The sequence below is a fragment of the Chiroxiphia lanceolata genome, chromosome 7, assembly GCF_009829145.1.
Source record: "Chiroxiphia lanceolata isolate bChiLan1 chromosome 7, bChiLan1.pri, whole genome shotgun sequence".
Taxonomy (NCBI): Eukaryota; Metazoa; Chordata; class Aves; order Passeriformes; family Pipridae; genus Chiroxiphia; species Chiroxiphia lanceolata.
In genome coordinates this window covers 34350926-34371662 of record NC_045643.1, presented here as the reverse complement: position 1 = coordinate 34371662, position 20737 = coordinate 34350926, and the positions used below count along the sequence as shown (strand labels likewise).

At 39.6% G+C, this 20737-nt stretch overlaps 1 protein-coding gene across 1 annotated transcript in view; it reads left to right on the top strand.

Moving 5' to 3' along the window:
* LOC116789376 (von Willebrand factor D and EGF domain-containing protein-like) overlaps window positions 1-20737 on the top strand; it is a 176329-nt gene that overhangs the window by 145426 nt on the left and 10166 nt on the right. The window contains exons 24-27 of the mRNA XM_032693164.1: window positions 27-122; window positions 1685-1780; window positions 14378-14473; window positions 15617-15712. Of these exons, the coding sequence (XP_032549055.1) occupies window positions 27-122; window positions 1685-1780; window positions 14378-14473; window positions 15617-15712 (384 nt within the window). The remainder of the gene's footprint in view (window positions 1-26; window positions 123-1684; window positions 1781-14377; window positions 14474-15616; window positions 15713-20737) is intronic.

Here is a 20737-nt window from a genome sequence, read left to right as displayed (position 1 = left end):
CAGAGTTGTCTAATATTCCCATACAGCTGTATGCAACCCTGTGTGCCTGAATGGAGGAATCTGCGTACGGCCAAATATGTGTTCATGTCCTTATGGTTTCTATGGACCACAGTGCCAGAGAGGTAAGAAAGTTCTATTTATCATCTTGATAAAGGATCCAGGCTTAAAATACAAACAGCACTTATATTTTTACCTGCCCCCACATAAAGTATATCCAGAGACTCTCTTTGTCATAATTCTCTGCTCTCCTTTGGTGTTATAGTCTGTCATAAATCCACATTATATTGTTCTTAATGGTACTGCGAAGGAGTAAGCACTTATTTGTTATGGCATTAATGATAACTAAATAATTAATCTAAAGCTATCTGAGTCAGTGATATCACTACTTAGCAACTATTCAATTAAACGTTCAAGCATGGCTCTACTTTGTTCATTTTGCATACCCTGTGACAGGTACTGTCAGAGCCAGATGATAATTCATCTTCAGATGGGGCTCACAATATCACCTACTTGACTACCCTAAAGTGCCATGGGTGGGAGACTTGAACAGGACTCCTGCTCTTTGTCGGTCAGAGCAATACTTGATCGGATCTTTGAGCAGGGACCTGATTTTGAATCCCTGTTCTAGACTGAGCTCTAAACTGAGGCAAACCATATCTTAGGTTTCTTGCTCACTTTGTGCTTGAGAAGTCAAGTTAATGACCCATTATCTGAGGTAGAACATGCAGGAGAGAGGAACTTCTGTTATGGGCTCAAGTAGCTGGGAGGTACCTGTGCTTACACCACTCATTTTTCATTTCTTTTTGAGCATAGCTCTAGTAACCCTCTAATCTCGGAATATAAATACATTCTTATTACCAATTCTGAACTATTTTGATATTAAATGTTCTTCATTCTTACCCTCTTTCTTTTGTTTCCCTGGAGTTCCTAGATGAATGCAGTCCCAATGCATATTTTTGCAAGTGAATGATTCGCACACAAAAATCTAGTTGCAAATGAAACTTGCTGGAAGCTCTTTACTTTTATGATATTGGGGGTGAATGAGAGAACAAAAATGATACCAAAATGATACAGACTGTAACTTGATGATTTTTCTCTTTTGAGGTTCAACATGGACGGTGATTTCCAACGCCTAGGTGATTTGGAATTTTTGCCTTTAAGTGTTATGGTTTAGATAAAGCTCAAACTTGAAAATAAATATCTACTTGTGTGGGATATGGAACTGATATAGGGGTATAGTGGATGGATGCTGAAGAACAGCAAAACCCTTCCTCCTGCTTCTTTGAGAAAGGGGGAAGAAACAGCAACAAAGTCAAGTTAGCAAATGTCAAACACTGATGTTTATTTCAAAGGCAGAAGCCTTGAGGAGGATCTTTAGCTGGAGATTTAAAAACCCAAGAGATTCTCAGGAATATCCCGACCTCTTAACTGCAGGTATCTGAGACTCTTAGATACCAGGAGTTATGTCCCACATTCTTTCCATGAACAAGACAGAATCAGGCTCTCCATCGGGGCATCTGCCCAAATCACCCTCTGGGGAGACACCTTCCCTACCCCAGCTAAAAAAAAAACCCTCTGCAGGCTCATCTCCCAACAGAGGCCCCTAAATAAGGTACCTGTACTTAGGCAGTGTTGATCCCCTGTGTGAATTTGGTGCACAAAACTTCTCCTTTCCTTTCACTAGCTGTGTGCATTCCCCCTTGTAAGAACGGCGGTCACTGCGTTCGAACCAACGTGTGCTCCTGCACCGAGGGCTACACCGGGAGAAGGTGCCAGAAAAGTGAGTTACAGATTTCCCTTTGTTTTCCAATGTTCTCTGACTCCCAAACAGTTTTTTTTTCCTTTCTGTACATGCTCCACAGAATATTCAGCCTGTATTTATGCTGTGAACTCCTATATTTCTATCAGAGCTCATATAGCATTACATTATACATAAAATCTACTTTTTAATTAGAATAGCATTAAGTCAAGTCAGTGCCAGGAGTAGAACATTTTGATAGAATCCTCTCTAAATATTTCACTCAAAATGAGTAACACTCAAATCTGGAGAGGAATTAATTATTTTGCGTTAAAGTTTTTTGGGGGAAAAAATTTAAAGCCAAAGGCCAAGCAGCTGAATGAGGTCCTTAAAAATATTAGTACATCATACTTATAGCTTAATTAAGACATCTAATAACACTTGAGCTTTGAATTTATTCTTGTCACTGAAAAGTCTCTTTTTACATTACCATCAGTATAAATATTTGATTCTTCTATTCTTCTGGGCAAATAGGTTATTTTGGTACTTTTACAGACTCTATTGCTGAGCAATACCTGTCAGCCAGGGAGTTTAGGATATGTATGTGGAAACTTTTTTTTTATTATTATTTCTTAATCAGTTTGAAATTGGCTAAAGGGGAGCTGTGAAAACAACCATTCTTGGCAGGAAGAATCTGTACATTTCCAGAGCACTTTATGTCTCTCACACACAGAGAAAAAAGCTAGTAAAAAATTCCCTCCAGCAACAAAAGCCCTCTCATTCCTCGTACTACAGCTCTCCCCTCCTTCAGCAGGGAGAGTCCTGATGCACAGTACACAATTGAATAGTCTGTTCTGGCAGGAATGAGCTGGAGGGAGAAAAAAGGAGGAAAAAACCTTATGTTCAGCATCTTGTTTTTGAGGTTAGAGAACATTAGAAAAGTACTGTTTCCAGCTTTAAACATCCTGCCACGTCTCCAGACAGATCAAAGGAAAACGCGGTGATGATGATTGCAGCCTAGCAAAGCACTCCCTGAATTCCTCCAACCAATACCAACACATAGGGTGTTTCTTTTCACTTTCCAAAAGTTTATGAGGCTTTGTTGACCATCTTGATGTAAGCTTTTGCAAAAAGGCTTTTTGAGATGATGGAAATATTTATGTTCTGTCTGATCCAAGCCTCCATTCTACTTCCACAACCGCTACAGAGTCTGTTTTATTAATCGTGGTGTTATAAAAACTTAAATAAAGGACCTATGAATGTGATGAATGAAGAGAAACGTGACTAAGTAGAAGGAAAATGCTACTATTTGCTGACTCTTACTGACCACTGACTGTTAACTGGTGGAAAATGTTGAGGTTTTTTTTTTTTTTTAAAAATCAACAGCACATGGGACAAGTATCATAACCCATCAGAAGTAGTTTTTTCACGAGCTTTTCATGACAAGCAGTTACTGTTAGAGTTGTATGTCTTCTCACTGTTGTCATATGAAATACGTTCTCTCTCCTCTGCCAGAGGTTCCAGATTTTTATGCTCCTCTGGAGCAAAGGACTGAATGGCACACAGCAGAAGTCAGTCAGTTGACCTCTGCAAACCTTCCTCCACAGTCCAATCAGTGCTTTTATCACTTACCCTTCGGATATGTTGATATTGTTTCCATTGCTTTTAGGTATTTCTCTTTCCTTCTTAATAAGTCTCCTGCATGGACAGAGAAACAAAAGCTTCTGTTTGGTTTTGGCAGCTTCAGGTTCTCAGCTGAAGGAGAGAATTAAAACTAAAAGCCACATAGCCCATCAAAGACAGGTCATTTTTAAACTGAACCCAAATAGGCTATTGGTTTATTATAAATATACACAATAGGTTGTAGGATTTTCACTTTCATCCCTGTACAGTTTGGAATTCCTACTGCTCTCTGCATGACAGCCAAAAATGTGCAGGATAGAGTGGTGGCACCACAGCTTTGCTGTTCGGACTCACTCCTCTTTGCCTCCTCAGTGTACGGAGAAAGGCATTCAGCCGGAAAGTTTGTGTTTGATATCTAAATAAACATCACCTCAACACAAAAAAAAAAAAAAGTGCAAATCATCGAGGTCTGATTGGCTGCCAGCTGAAATATAAGGCTTTGTCTGGTGTGTTTCCTGATAAATAACTGCCTGGTGATTATGCAAACCAGACACCCACAGCCCGGACGAGTGGGTGGCAGCGCTGACAGTGAAATGTGTGGTTATGCCTCACCAATCCTACAACCTTGTATCCTCACTTGCTATGTGTTGTTTTCTGTATAATCAGTCTTTTTGAGAGGGAAGAGGCAAATGCTGGCAGCACCTCAAAAGAAAATATATTTCTGGATCAACTTTGCATCAAACAAACATACTCAGCGCTAACGCTAAAGAAGAACTATTTGCACAGAGGTCTGGATTCCCTTTTGAAAAATGCACAGCTGTAACAATCCTGGGATGTCACTGCTGTTCACGAGGCTCTAAAGCAGGGTTCTCACTGATTTCTACTGCATCCTTACTAAAATTACAAAGACAGCACCCTAGGTTTCATTTATTTACTACCTGTATTTGCATAGGACAGCTTTGCAGAAAAACTCTTACAAATAAAAGCTCATAAACCTGAGTTTTCTTTATGAATGTTTGGAGCAAAGAGAAGGGGAGAAAAGGAGGGATTCACGGTACCACGCATGTATCCTGCACTGCTATCTGCTTCTTGTGAGTGCATCTCTGAGCAAAAAGGCGAGCCACAGCTCCCTCTGGAGCTCATCAGCAAGCAGAGGTCACGGGAGAACAGTGACGAGCATCCTCCTTCTCCCTTCTCTAGCGCACCCGCAGCCTGACCTCGGTTCCTGTGTCGGCACCGTGCACGCTGGACCCGCGTTCCGCAGCACAGCCGGCAAGCTGGGCTTTACTCACCGTTTAAAACCGAGACCATGTTCCTGCACACATCTATTTCATTGTGTCAGGCTGAATCCTGACGACTTTGTATCACATAAATCATCACACTGACATTGGGACTTTGCAGATTGGATCTCAAACTTAGAAGACAACTATTTCTCCATTTCAGTAATTCCTGCAGGCAGGATTTATAGCCAATACACAGTGCACAATATAACTCACACTCATTTCTCCAGCTCTGCTTGCTCCTCTTCCCTCCCCCTTCCTTTTTTCTTCCCGGTAGCATGAGGACTTTACTTGCATGAGAGCTAGAGGCAAACTAATTGGAAATGTGAACACTGGGTTTCACAGGCAGTTTTTTGCTAAGCAATGTCATATTGTGAAAGTCACCGGTTTCCCATATTCCAGCCTTCCCATGTAATATTTCTGTACATTACTGCCTCTCCAGCTGCATAAGCAGGAAGTTTTACTGCTCAACAAATCAGACTCCTACCGAGCTGTCATTTTGACACTGTGTGATATATTCTCTGGAATGCCTTCACTGAGTAGCCAGATTGACTTAAGCTGTCTAAAATCAGCCAGTTTGCAAAACAGAGGTCCAGGTTACCCTCCCACACAAACCAAGCAGGGAACAAACCATGTACCTCCTCTAAACGGATGGAGGAATCATTTGCATTAGACTTGCTTTTCATATGTCAAGGATGTGCTTAAAAGCAACAGATATTTCTCTAAGATTTCTGGATGGCAAATATCCTTGAGCAGTGGGCGTTTGGAAGAAAATGAACAGCTGCTTATAGCAGAGAGACTTGTAACTTACTGCTCAAACCATTAGTTTTGCAACAGAAGTACAAAGATTTGCAGGCTGGCTTGGGGACTGGTTGGTGCCCAGGCTGGAGATATGGGAAAGGAAACATTGGTCTCAGTCCTTACCTAATTTTCCAGTTGATGTAACAGAATAGGGTCATATTAGATGTCATCTTCCGTCCTTGGGCAGGAAACACAACAGAAGATGAAGGAAGAAAAATCAGGGCTACTACTGTCTTTCCCATTCAGCTGAACACAACATGATCCGTGTGTGTTGCCTGGGGAGAACAGGGAGAGCTGTGAGTTCCCGGAGGAAGGGATAGGGCCAAACAGGAGAGAGTGACTCAAGGTAGCACCTGGTTTTTGGTCTGCTCTCAGAGCAGTGCTCCTCTGCTCACTCTTAGTAAGGATTTGTCACAAAACCATTACTTGGCCATTCTTAAAAACTACATTTTGTTCATATATATGTAGCTGATGCATTTATTTTAATAAGGGTTTTGAGCACATGCAGCTGTCAAAATTTATTCTTCAGGAAGAGAACAAGAATACATCTGGGTAAGAATTGAATATATATCCTAAATAAGCCCAAAAGCCTTATTAAATTTTTTATTCATTCCATAAGCAAAACATTCCCAGACTACAGCATGAATTTTACTGAAGCAGAAAATCTAAATTCTGATACAGTATTTCTTTCCCCGTATCTTTAAGGCACTGAAGAAATGTGCTAGAGCTGCTGCTGTATGTAAAAGCATCTTTAAAGTAAAAGAGCAGGGGTTCCTCAATTACTGCATCTCTCTTTGCAGTGGGCCTCTGTGTTAGGATAAGTGCTTTTCCTCACTAATTGATTTAAGAAACAGTACTTTAGGGGGTCTATATTTAACTAAAATATTTTTTAAATGTCTCCTAAAAAAGGAGCAATGGATCTACCACTTGAAAAGCCCGGAGGACACACGGTTATGGAGATTAATGTTGTCTGTTTATATACAAAAAGACACTGGTAAGACGATCCTCTCCAGAACTGCTTTCCAAGTAAGTTTAAGCTTACTTTCTAAGAGAGATAATAACAGGGTGATGAAGAGACTAGTGCAGTGCCAATGCAGACAGAGGTCCTATTCCAAACCTTCTGACTGGACTCCCACCTTAGGTCCTCACTTCTTGGCTGGGTTATCAGCCAGACCACAGTGGCCTGTGGCTGGTTTTACTGGCTTGAGACTTCATCTCCTGGGCCACTGCAGTTCTCCTTGGTTATTCTGCCTGAATCTCCCTTTTCCTTTGTACAGGTGAAAATAAACCAACTTTCACCAGGCCCAGGCAGTGACTTCACCAACTCAGCACAACAAGAACGTGCCTAAATGTCAGGTCATATTGCAAGCCCAGAGCTGCAGAAACAGTCAACAGAGGAAAACTGTGTGTATGAGAATCTTCTTTCTCTTCTTATTCAGTCATGACAAGAAAGCTCAACAGAATGATTTATGCACATGCTGGAATGGTTCACTGACCTAATAAAACGCAGAGCTTTCCTCAATGAAGAGAAAATGTTACCAAATGCAAGCCATGAACAAGATGGGAATATGAGCTGTGCTGAGAGTATACTTTGCAATTCCCCACATTAATTATATATTAACAGTTGCAAAGATGAGAATAAAGTAGGGCTGTAGCCTCTTTCAAATTAATAGAGTTGCAATCAGACTAAAACCAGTCAGTAAATGAGAAAAAGGGTTTGCTAATGATCTCAGAATCTAATGGTTCCTAGCAGAATATTCCCCAAACATACAAATGTGCACCTACATGTGCATATTTTATTTATAGTGGCTTTCATTCTGAAAGATGCTGAAGTATTTTGCAGCTATCTCAACATCATACCATTGCATGTCAAGAAAGAGTTTCACCTGACGATAAACATAAGGTAAAATGAAGATCACGAAACCAAGGGGGAGAGACATTTCAGTCCGAGGAGAGTGGAGAGTCCCCCGCCTGTGACAATCCCCCACTGGTTTCCACAGCTTCCTGAGGTATAAGACTCTTACCCACCACACACTACCAGGGGATCTTTTGGTGGTACAGTCAGAGAGATCGGAATCCTCTTTAGCTGATAGAAACGTTATCATCTGATGAGAGGGACATGACAGCAAACAGGTATGCAACGCACTACACACTGACTCAGAGCTCAGTCTGGCATCTCAGTAGTTTTCCCTTTTAGTAGTAATTATTTTTCTCATTTTTCCTGAACTAATAACTAACTTAGATTTATTTTCTGCTTTAATATCTCTAAAAGGCCCCATAAGCATATCAGATTACACATCAGAATGAAAACCAGACATAATTAGGCAAAGCACTGGCATTGCTCTGCTGTCTATATGGTTTACAACTTTTCAGACCATTTTTTCTTCTGAAATGTGTGCTAGGTCATGCAAACTAACTCTTATTGCTAAAACTGTGTGGTAAAGTGAATATATTAGAAACGCAAACTGTCACCACACCCATCACAATTACATTTACAGCTCCCTCTGTGTCTTGTAGTAATTTGTTCTCATGCACTGCATCCCTCAGAGGTTTCTACCAGATTATTTTTTACTATTCAGAAAGGTAATTTATTGAAGAGGTGCTTTGCATCTCTGTCAGAGGTACGTGAAGCGAGAAATAGGGAGGAGCAAACCTCGAAATGATTGGTAGCTTGATAGGGAAAAGGATCCGAATTTTAGAACATTGCACTAAAATTTCAATCTTGTTACATGACAAGTATTACTTCTTAAAATTTAATCTGTGGCTATAATTACTGATATTCAGTGGATCGCACGTCTGAGGTTACTCTGATAGAACTTGGAGAGGAAGTTATTCCTTTATTTACAAATCCAAATCAACACAGATGAGGAATTTCAGATAAAATCAAGCTCTGAAACAACATATGTGCCTAAAACTCAGCATGAGCAAAACTAGTTCCTCACTGCCCTTGGAAGTAGAAAAAAGGGGACTAGAAATTGCTGGTGTCCCGAATCCATAACATGTTTTTCAGAGCTGTGTGCATTTGGGACCTTCACAGCAGCAGATATATTGGTACATCCATCTTGCTAATGATCTGTTGAGCATCAGTTATACCCTCTAAGGGGGAATGACATTGTTTACCTCCACAGATTTCTGCCAGTACAATCCAAACAATGGTGCCCATTGTTAGAAACATCCTATATGGCCAGACCACACCCTTTTTGTGTTTTCAGGGTTTTTTTCCAAAGGATTGAAGATCATTCAGCAAGATCAAACCTTTATTTGGAGCCTAGAAGCATCCAACCAATTGTTTCTTTACTACAGTTAGGGCAATGTTTTATCTGAGCAGGGCTCATAATGCATCCAGAGAGATGGGAAACCTTCTTCCAGTGGATAAATTGAACTGTGCTGTTTTGTGAAACTGCTGATCTGACCTTCCAGTTCTTGTCCTATGAAAAAGATCAGCAACATGCCTACATTTTAAGTCTTCAGTCCCACAATTGTGCCATTCCTGGCACAGAGCTTCTCCACGTTTTTGTTTTGCTAATAGGTGATATATTTTATCTATAAACATCAGAAAAGGGCTAGAAGTGCCAGTTTTAATACAAAATCCACTGCTTTCACATCTACTGGTTTCAGGTTTGCTCACAGCTTGAGTTCTGTCAGCTGTATTTTCCTGACAAAACCAGTTGGTGTTATTTTTAAATGTCTCCCATTCTTTGTGTCCGTACTGTGTCATATCTCCCCAGCTACAGTTCATTCTTTTGGAGAATGTCGCACCAAATCAAGATAACCACTAAGCAGAAAGGAGTAAACAAACCTTAAAACAACATGTACACGCAGAAAAAAACAAAACTGAGAATGATCCAGCTTCCTGCTCCTCAAAAGAGCAAAAGAGCAAGTTGAAATACGCACTAGGGCCACAGAGAAGTCATCAGTTCAAAACCAACACTGGCCAGAAATAAAAGCAGTGCCTGTGAATCACCTAGAAATGTCAGCACAGGGATGGTGACTTGAAGGATACATTGAAGTATGTATGTGCCAGTAGGTGTTCTTTTGGCTGCAATTCTCTGTTCTTTGTCAGCAAGCTCCAGCCTGATGCATTGCCTTAGCTGGCCCACACAGATGTTACTGCTTGAGGCTATTTTCTCTCTTCCATCCAAAGGCAGGATGCATTCAGGTCAGTTTTCTCAGCTTCTACAGGGCATCTAAAAAAAAAAAAAAAAAAAAAAAAGAAAAGAAAAAGAAAAGCTATCTTGAAAACTACATCTAATTATCACTGCAGTGTGACACGCTGTCTCCTCATCAGCAGTCTGGCTCAGGATACGTGATGACAGGTAATTTTTGATTCAGAAAGAAATAGTCTGTGCAATCTCATGGTCAGGAAAGGACATGGATGTTTCGGTTCCTGAAACATTGCAGAGGATCCCTCTCTACCAAGATTTTAGGAGCCTGGTTTAATATTCCCTCTATTTTAAGAGGGTAGTGGTGAAGACTGTCTTATTTCAACAAAATTACAAGCCTTTCGCTAATTGTCATGATCTCCTTCAGTGAGAAAAGGTGTAATGAAGCACTTACATCAAAAGGTGGCTTAGGGTCAACTAGAAAAGTTTTTGTCTGGTAATCTGCAGAAGCAGTGGTAGTCTGAAGGAAATGTCTGACTTCTAATCACCGTAAACTAGTCAGCAGATACTGCAGGCTAATAGTGTGACTGTTAGAGTCACTTCTAGTATCTGCAGTCCAGCAAAGCATGCCCAGTGCTTAACTTTGCCCCAAGTCACTTTTGGCTTTGCATAACAGGGATATTTTGCTTAATACTGCGTATATTTTAGGGAGACTGTTAGTGTAGATCCAAGGGAACAAGAGCAGGCAACAGAAGACACTGAAACTGTGGGTGTCCATCACCGGTACTACTTACACAAGGAGGACAGACTTCACTTTATGCACAACATTGCAGGTGTTGGTTGGTTTTAGTAATCTCTGGAAATATTTATTTTGCAGGCAAATTCTTCCCTTTGTTTAACAAAGCAGAAGGACTGACTACCTTAAAGATGTTAGGGCTGAAGAGCTGAACTGTGGAGCTTCATGGAGGTTGATAAAAAGAGTTGCAAGAAGCACTTCACTGGGTCAAGTGAGCCTGGAGGGGATAAGCCATGAAAAGGGTCACAGGAAATTTTAAGTGATTGCAAGGTCAAAATGCATTAAAGCCATCAAAGAGAAATGGCTGCTGCATAAAACAGAAAGCTCAGCAACTTGTGAATGCCTTTCATCACACAGAAAGACGGCACATGTTTTTTATGATGTCCTGTGCAACACCTATGTTTTATCTTAACACCTGCAGCTGCTTGTTACCTTATCAAAATCACCCCTTACATGAAATACAGTATGTAACCATGCTTTTTCTTTAACCTGCATTATCACCTTCAACATAGGCTTACCTTATCTAACACACCAGTTTTTGAAAACACAAGATCATGGAAGTCTTGTCTAGTTTTAAAAAGTGGCCTTAAAGGATCGTGGTGCTTTAGAGAATTGAGTCACTATTGCATATGAAATTCTGTGTGGAAATGTCAATGTTGACTGTAAGGGGAATGGGACTAAGGCTTTAGTGACACTTAATGACTTGCAGCAAGCTTCCACTCAGTATGTGTGGGTAGTACAGGACTCTCCCTATCCCCAGTGATACACCCTACCGAAGTGCATCAAAGGGAAGAGACAAATGTGTTTATATCCATGTCATTAGGGCCAGATCCCAAGGCAGATGGAAAACTTATCAAACCACTGTTGTCTCTGGGTCAAGATGACAGGCTTTTTTTAAGGGAAGGGCAAAAAAAGAAATGTCTTTTCAAAGTCATGCCAGTGCCTGGGAGGATTGCAATAATTCGTTTTGCTCTCCTAGTGTCTGATAATTTATTTAGTTTTCCTGGGAGATGCTGTAACATTTTTGTTTGCTATTTTGAAATTGGAACTCCTCCACAGAGGCCAAGGAGTGGGACTAAAGAGGATCCAAACTAGTTATCATTAACAAATGTTGAAGTCTGCCTGATGGGTATTGAGATGGAATTGTATTTAAGAAAGTTAAAGCAAGGGAGAACAAGGTGGAGATGTCAGGCAGGAAAAGGGGTGAGATAGCACTGCATTCATTCACATAAAGGTGCTGTGAATTCCTTGGCAAGAAGAGAAAATACATACCCCGGAGGGCAGGCAGGCAGAGGTGTTCCTCCAGTTCAGAACTTACTTGAACCCTTAGTTCCCTTTGAATTGAACTCCTTTGGATTTATCACTGAACTCAGAGATGCCATAAGTAATAAAGGCAGTTCATGCTATATTTTCACAGCTACCTGGTCATTTGTAAGGCAGCTGAACAAAGAAAGAGAGAAATGGATCCCAAGTTGAAAGTTAGTTTGAACTTGTGTTTTATTCAGATCAAGACTGGACCTCACCTGTTGATTAAAGTTTTGCCAAATTACAGTGAAAATTGAGCTGGAACAAGTGCAGTTATACACATAGTGAGAAATAGAAGTTAATGAAAAAGCACAGTAATTTGTCTCCCTGTAACTGAAGAAAGATTCTGTTGTACAATTTAAAATTTCTGCTATCGGCACAAAACAACCAAGAATGTGATTGTCTGTGTAAGGTTGAAAATATACAGAAAATGTAAGAGACAAAAGAAAAAAGAAAAAAAAAAGGAGAAATATCCATTTGAACAAATGCTATTGTCCTTGGTTACTTTTTCTTGACTTTACTTTTTAAGAGGTGGATGAAAGACATTGTACAAGTTTCATATGATCTCAAAACCAAATCTATAATTTTTAGGACAGCAGGTTAGCATTTGGAACACTATGGTCCATCAATATCACAAAGCATAAGGTCATTTGCAATCTAGAACCAAACCTTATGGTTTGGGATCATCTTTTCTAAATTCTGAATGTCCAAGCTGCTTTATAATTGAAATGCCAAGTCAAATACAACACAACAGAAAATTGTGGGTCAGAAGTCTATTATTGGAGATGTGAGATCAAAAGGGAGAGAAAAAGGAAGAGGCAAAATAAGAGATTAAATGATTTCAGAGTTATGGATGCCATGACATTTTGAACTCATCCTAGGTTTGAACTAGTGGTTGCAGCATTTTTTGATAGCTCAGCAAGAACTGTGGATCCCTGTTAGCCTTAGTAAGCAGAGGCCAAGATTACAGCATGGATCAGGAGAGACGGAGAAAGAAGGAAATAGAGGATGACAGTTTAAGGGCTGGGATCCAAACAGCTCCTATAAGCGTGGGCAAGTCTACCCTGCTTAAGGGCAGGTCACTATGCTGAGGGATCCAGGAGTCTTGGCACAGAACAAAATGTAAATGTGGCAGCCAAGCAAGAGCAGCAATATAGTGCTAAAAGCTGCCAGTGCAGCAGCATCTGGACCAAAGGGATAGACCAGGACACAGAGTGCCACAAAAGCAATATTTCAGTACACTAAAGGAATAATTAGGGAACCTAAATTTACCAACCTGAAAATGCCTGATCGACCCTGAGAGGGGAACAGAAGGTTATTCTCCCGTCAAATAACAGTTGCTGTATTTTTGCATGTTATTTTTTAGTAATCATTCCTATTTTGAAGCTCCTTTCAGGATTCCACCTTCTACAGTAAAGGTCTGAGGGAGGGTTGTGGTAGTTCAGAGTCCTGTACGTAGTGATGACTTGAAAATCAGAATTGCTGCAGCATTAGCATTCAAGTTCTGTTCTTACTGCTGATGTGCTAAAAGACATCACAGCCTCAAGGCTAATGAAGGCACTGTAATACTGTGCTTTAGCTGTCAGCCCCTCGGTGCCTGCAGAAGCAGGAAGCTGCTCCCTGCTGAGGAGGAGCTGGGTGCTCCACAGCCACCCATCTCTGCAAGCAGGGAGGGCTGGCACTGGTCACCACTGTTAACGAGTCACTGGCAGATCCTCTGTACGGGTAAAGCTTCAAACATGGCAGGAGCCATTCCACACAAATGTATTCTCACACCTTCACTGCCAGACTCCTCCTGACTTGGCTCTCATACCCCAGTCCAGACACTTGCTGTGTAACATGGCCTTTTGTACTCCACTCACTTATCAAATGCCTTCTTCCATGTGAAATGCAAATCATTCCCAGTCCCATCATACCAGCACTGCCATGTTTCTGAATTATCCTGCCTCTGATGGGTCCTTCCTACACATACCCTAACAGGCAAGAAGAAATAGGAGAAGAAGAATTTGGGTATCTACCTATATCAAAGCAGGTTGGGATTGCAGATGTTTGACTTACCAGAACAGTGAGATTTTAATGATGGATGTTCTAAGACAATACTGATAAATACAGCTTAACGTGAGACAAAAAAGTTAGAGCTTAGATTCCTAATGAAATCAACAAAAAAATCTCTGGTTTCCTGTGGTTGAAAGAAAAGCTTTTGATTTTATTTGTATGAAAGAATAAAGTAAAAAGGTAAGTAACTTAACAAATAATGGTACAAAAAGACAGTGGAGGAATAGATCTGTTTAGTCTTTATGCTTGGTTGAAAGCAAAAACATACCCAAAATTGTGTGAAAGCAATCTATCCTCTTCAAGTCTTTTCTTATCCAAATGAACATCTGAGAACATGAATGAGGAATTTTCCAACGAGGAAGTGAAAGCTCTAACAAGCATTTGGCCTGCCCACTTGCTTTTCTGAGAATCTTTTTAATCAGTGCCTCTCCACTTTTTCTGGTGAGGCAGCTCTTACCAGAGCTTCCCCCAAAGAGTTTCCACACAAGGCACAGCATTTTCTGGAAGGATTTATGGGAGTTATCAAGTTTTTGTGTTTCAGATTCTCAAATCCAAATTACTTTCCAGTTTTTTAATTACAAGCAGACGAACCTGCTGCAGGGAAGCAAGTAAGTCTCTCCTAAAGCCTTCCCTCATTTCCCAGCTACCACATTCTTCCCTTGATATGTTCCTGCAGGTATCTGTGATCCCACGTGCATGAATGGAGGGAAATGTGTCCACCCAAATGTCTGTGACTGCCCAGCTGGTTGGAGGGGAAACCACTGCAACAAACGTAAGCTCCTCTACAGCCCATCAAACAGATTATTATTACTTGGGCCAGTCAACACCAGTTGTAATCTTCTTTTAATACTAAAAAACAATATAGTGAATAAAATCTGTTTTGCTACTTCAGCAGTTTGAAGAAAGCTGTTTTTAAGTACAGGTAATGTAAAATCTAAACAGTTGATGCTTGCAAAGGAGAAAAAGCTGTGTAGGGGAACCCTGGTTCTGCTCCATGCAGTTCTGCTACACATCTTGTTATGGAAATTCATTTTTATAGTATTAAACTTGAAGCACTGATTTTATGTTTAAACAGCTTCACATATTTTGTTATATTTTGCAGAGAAATGTCATATATTTCAAAATACAGAACTATTTAAAGCCTGCTATAAAGCCTTCCAGACTGATGTACTCTCAAGGTCATCAGTGCATAATTTGGAGAATGACGTGTTCTTACTCCGTAACTCTACCAGATCTGACTACAGTTACATAAAAATGTAATTAAAAAAAACCCTCTCACCCTGCAATATTTTCAAGGAACATTTTTCTTTACATGGATATTCATTACCGTGAAGCTGACAGATAAACTGAATAAATTTATAATCAAGGTGACATCCTGTATGTAAACCAGATTAAAATATTGGCTTTTTACCCTTTGGGTCCTGATAGTAAATATGATTTCAGAACCAGTGGTTTGAATTTATAATATTAATAATTTATTCAGAAATACTTATTCAGAAGAAAGGAAGTGTCTCTCACATATATACACCAAATCATGCACTCTTTCAGGATCTCTGAGCAAACAACATATGCAACAAACATATCAAACTTTACTACGAAAATATTTATTTTTGACATGGAACACATAATAGGCATATGACACATATGAATATGTCATATGGAGATTATTCTCAGCTGATGGTGAGCTGAGCATTAGACATTACAAGTCTCCCAGTAGACAGTCATCAAAGATAAATTTCTCAAGAAGAAAATATCAAGGAATCCTGAATACTGATTATGTGATGAACAGAACACATTCACTTCTCTGGAAGTTAGCCATATGGAACAAAGCCTAACAGGTCACCTTTCAGACAGACCTTGAGCACACAGATACATCACGTACATCTTCTCACTTGTTTCATGTCAACCTGTTCAGCTGTCTGCCTGCAGAAATGTCTGAACGGTGGAGAATGTGTCGGTCCAAACATCTGCGAGTGCTCCAGAGGATGGGTGGGAATGCTGTGCCAGACCCGTAAGTGATCCTTCATTTACCACAGCTCTGTAACCATGCACATAGCACCGGAGATTTTTATGCATTAAATTCTCTCCTATGTGTATATTGTGTTAGGTCTATGGTGGAACTCGATCATCTTAAGTGTCTTTTCCAACCTAAATTATTCTATGATTCCATTATGTGTAAAAGTCAACCATAACATGATTAGCACCTAAATTCTGCCTTTTATTTGTCAGAACTGTCCTATGCTGCCAGTAAAACTACTACTTTCAAAGGCATTTCCGGACTCAACCTCAGCATGAGAAAGAGGCCTGACTCATCTTTTTATTATGTGGATCATGAGCTCAACCTGTCAGATAAAATAAATAGTTTTTAAATTCAATAATTTGAAATATAAGGTAAAAAAGAAAGATTCAAGGAGAAAAGGAAATACCTAGGTGGCATTAAGCACAGAAAGAAATCCTGTGTATCTGCCAACCTTAGAGCCAGACCCTGTAAATCCTCCGTGTTCAGACTGCCCACCAAGATGGCTGGAATTATTTGCATTTGAAGGGATTGGAAGACTAGAAATAGGAAGAGACCTGTTATTGCCAGTTACAAAGAGGGTCACTTCAGTTTGTGTCTGCTATTAGCTTTACAGCATAAGGAGATGAAGAAAATATCAAGGCATTATCCCCTTTAAAGGGCAATCTTCCTTTCCTCTCACACTCGCAGAGCATAATTACTTATGAAAATCTTTTGTCAGTGAAATCCCAATGGCTGTGTAATTGTTTCTTTGTGCCAGCTGTCTTCTAGATCAAACATGGGGATGTTTAAAGTTATTTATTCATTGGTGACATACTCTTGACTCAGTTTATTAAATAAATAAACAAATGGTGCTTGCTCCTGTGAAAGACAAGTAAGGCTTACTGTCATTAACAATTTCTGCTGTCCTATGCAGGCACACAAGCCCAGGTAACTTTTTATAGATCTACCTAACCTTTGAAACTTTGCTTCAAATCCCTTTGCTTGCTAATCACTTGGGTTTTACTATTTCTTCCCATGTTTTCACTGTACTGGGAGGTTAAATAATTATTTACTTTTTTTTTTGTCCAAAAGGATCTGGCTGAAAATCCCAGGCCCCACAGCAAACCCAAATAATCACTAAGTGGTTGGAATTTCTGGGTTTTTAAGGGAAAAGAGAGCAGATGGTGAGGTCTTATAATGTTGCTCCAGGGTATTTACAGTAAGGCAGGGGTGAAACAGGGGAACAGGAAACTCTTCATCCTCACAGATGTTAGGCAGAAAATTTTGCATAGAAGTGCAATCCCTGAAAGCAAGTCGGGTTTTATGTTTTAATGAGAGGTTATTCCCTCAAATCCAGAACTCGATGAAAAATGTATTTACCTGCCTAAATATAAAAAGCCTCCTGAGTGCTTCCCTTTCTCACCTTCCCCTCAGCTCTGGCACTGCCATGCAAGCTGCTGACTGTAACCAACCTCTGGTTGCCTCTTTCTGTTGTCCTTGTTTTGCTTTGGCCCTTTTCCCATCTCCCAGCAGCACAGGGATAGTGGGCCAAATCCACACACTCTGCCAGAGCCAGTGTGTTTCTGGAAGGAGGTGTTTGATTCATCTCACTGCTCCCCTGTGCAAAACTGCTTTGTCACATTTAAGCTCCTGAGGTTTCCCTGTGCTCAGCATCCCCTTCTTGCTTGGATGTGTGTGCCCAAATTCTGGGTTTCACTAAAGTATTAACAAGGCTGAAGATGGCCTTGATTTGCACACTTTTACTACAGACTTTTGCTGTTAAACTCAATAACAGAGCAAAATGTTCACATTTTAAGCTAAGAAAGTAGTAGCAACATATTATTCATTATATTCAAATATTAAGATATTTATTATTTATACTTACTTATTCTATAACATTGTATTGAAACAATAACTATTGTTGATTATACTATATGTGAATCTAATACTATATATTATCTATTAATTCTATATTTTCATATGATTAATCTCAAATACTTTCATTTTATTAATCTCACTTGTTTTCACTTCACAATGTAAATATTTCACCTCACTCTACAAGTAACAAACCAGAGGATAACTTTTCTCAGCAATCACTGTACCTTCTCCACTACCCAGAATCCATTATGTCTGGATTGCTTCTCTGGGTTTTTTTTCTAGGGTAGGAAAAGATTAATTAACCCAAGCTTCATTCTTTGTTTGCAGCCTGTGGAGTCACTCAGCTGCCCTTATTGAGATGGCAGAGATGGAAATGTAGATACAGGTTTCATCTACACCTTGAACCTCATTTTTTCCTAACACACATCCAACAGGGTGACTAAACCAAAGGATTTATAGAGACCTACACTACTGTTTTCTGGACACTTTTCAGATGGAATAAATTGTTTCAGTCCTCTCTACTGAGATAGACTAGGTCTATCCAGCCAGAGTAGGTCATTAAGCCAACAAAAGAGAAAATGGACCAATACTAAAAATTTATATTGGACATCTACTTCTCATTTATCTGTAAAAAGTCACAGATCACCTTCATCAGTGCAGTTTCTAAGCCTACGTGGACAGTTCAAGAAGATATTTGGAGGCAGCAGTAGATACAGCTGCCACAATAAATATTCTCTAAATCTTTTCTCTTCAGCCTTCTGTAAAACCAGAAAAAGCAAAACATGACATTCTCTACTTTTAGGTCTCTAATAACTAAATTAAATATTTACAACTGAAAATATCAATGTCTCAGATTTTCTCTCACCTTTCACCAGGAAAAAAAGACATAGATCTTTTTTACAAGTGATAGCCCAAAATGCTTCAGCCTTCCATCAGACAAATCCAGTGGCTGTATCCTAGAACAAATTTTCCATTCTCCTGTAATGACGATTGGCAAAGTCTAAGTAGGGACAATTTTATGTCTAAAATATTTTGAAAATGCCTCAGAGAGACCTCTGTAATATCAGAAGTCTTCACCACACATTAAGGGGCTTATATCTGATCTGGAACAGGCCTGATGCATTTTAGGGATGAAATCACACAAGCAAAAACTCTGCCTCTTTTGCAATGATGCACAATGAAATTGCATGTCCGTGTAATGTAGTGAATTATGATTTCTTAATGCTACAATCAGCCAAACTCACAATGGCATTCCAGAGGCATCTGTGCAGGGTTGTTTATTTGCAGTTTCACCCATCTCTGGTTACAGCTAAACTAAAGAATTTGGCAAGATTAAAAGAAGAGACTTCTAGGAGGCACTGGTAATGGATAAAACACAGTAGTAGTCTTCCTTTATCAGACTGTAAATAAAGAGGTCAGTCAAAAGAATAGTTTTCTTCCCCACTCATCTGTAACTGAACAGAATGGCTTCTGAAAGAGAATCGATAAAATAGGTCATTTGTCCCAACAAATAAGGTGTATGGTGGAATACACACATTATCCTTGATAAATACCTATGACTTTGAGGAGCACAGTTTAAGGAATAATGGTCAAGTTTCAGACTGTACCGCAAATGTAGGGAAATAGACTTTTGGAAGGACAGGTTAAAAAAAGTAATTGGAAATATTCAAAATGTCTCAACTGCAGAAAGCAGAAGCTTTATAGATTAGGCTTCTTCTATTAGAAGCTTTTTTTTTTTTCTGGTTTGACTCTTGTTTTTAGCTTTCATGACAGCAGCAAAAACATTCAAAAACTTCCTTCTGTGAAAAGAAAGAAACGATATCCAAGGGTCACCTTGTGTTCCCATTAGAGATTTCCTTTCCATTCCATATTAGATATCCAGTCTAAAGCTCCAGCCTATGAGCTGGAGGGAGGCAAGGCTTTCCCTTGCCTCCCATGGTGGTAACTCATATCTCTATTTTCATGAGATAGGAAAGAAACATTAGACCAAATAAGTCAACACCTGGCAGTACAATCTCATTATCCCAACAAATATAGCCAAAACACAACCCAGTACATTCAGAAGGCTTCCAGCCAGGAGTATAAATCTGTTTTTTAAGGCCCTGAATGCAGGATCAAGGTATAATTCTGATAATTAATTATAAAGCATAAGAAGGTTATAGTTGTGAAGGATCTTCATCATTAAAATTCATGCTGCTATCTTCTGTTCTAATATTATTGAACCCATACCGGCTCCTCATTGCCCTTCAGAATATCTTCTCTTTATTTGCATGTTATAAGTGTCAAGCTTATGGCCTTATAATTTCCTCAATATTCTCCCCCGTTCTCTCTCTGCCTTGAACAACATCTCAGGCAGGCTTTCTTCCAGCCTTCCTGTGTAACCCTTTCAAACCCTAAAAAAACCAGAAAATTCTTTTGAAAAGAATGTTGTTCACATGCAAATTATAGCTCTGTTCTTTTAACACGCAGGGATAAATCTCTTTCTGTAATTGGCATTTATTGATTATAATTTTAACATAAGCTTAGCTTGTTAAATGACTTTGCTGAATCTGTACAGGATAATGCATACATAGCCAGTGTCATTTTTAGTGTTTAGAGGCTTAGCATCCCTTGTAAATACATTTATGAAATATTCATTTGAACTTCAGCTATGTTATTATCCCCTGTGATGTCAATTCCAATTTTCCTCCAAAATGTTTTTAACTTTTCTCCTGACTGAGCTCCTGTTTTTCTGAGCACTACAGGAAGAAGCAGGAGGTGGACATAGAGAGACAGGCAGGTAGCAAAGGATGAAAAAAAGAGGGAATAATTTCCCTCTCTTTATTTTATTTGCACCAGAAAAACCACAGGTAGAAAAACAAACAAAAAAAAAAGCCTGGTACCTTATCTAATGCCTCTTCTTCTGCCCATGTCTACCAGAACACCCCCAGATGATATAGGGGTCTATAGAAAAATCTTTGCATTACCTGTTATTTGATCCACTACCAAGCTGAAAGGAGAATCAGGTTCCATTTTTCCCCAGCCCAAGTTCATCTGAAATGAAAAATAGAAATCTATACAGTTGTCTCATTAATAAGAGTATCATACTGAGTTCTTTCTCTTCCTACTTATCATGCAGAGGAACAAAACTAGAGTGGGCACAAGAAGACCCTTCTGATG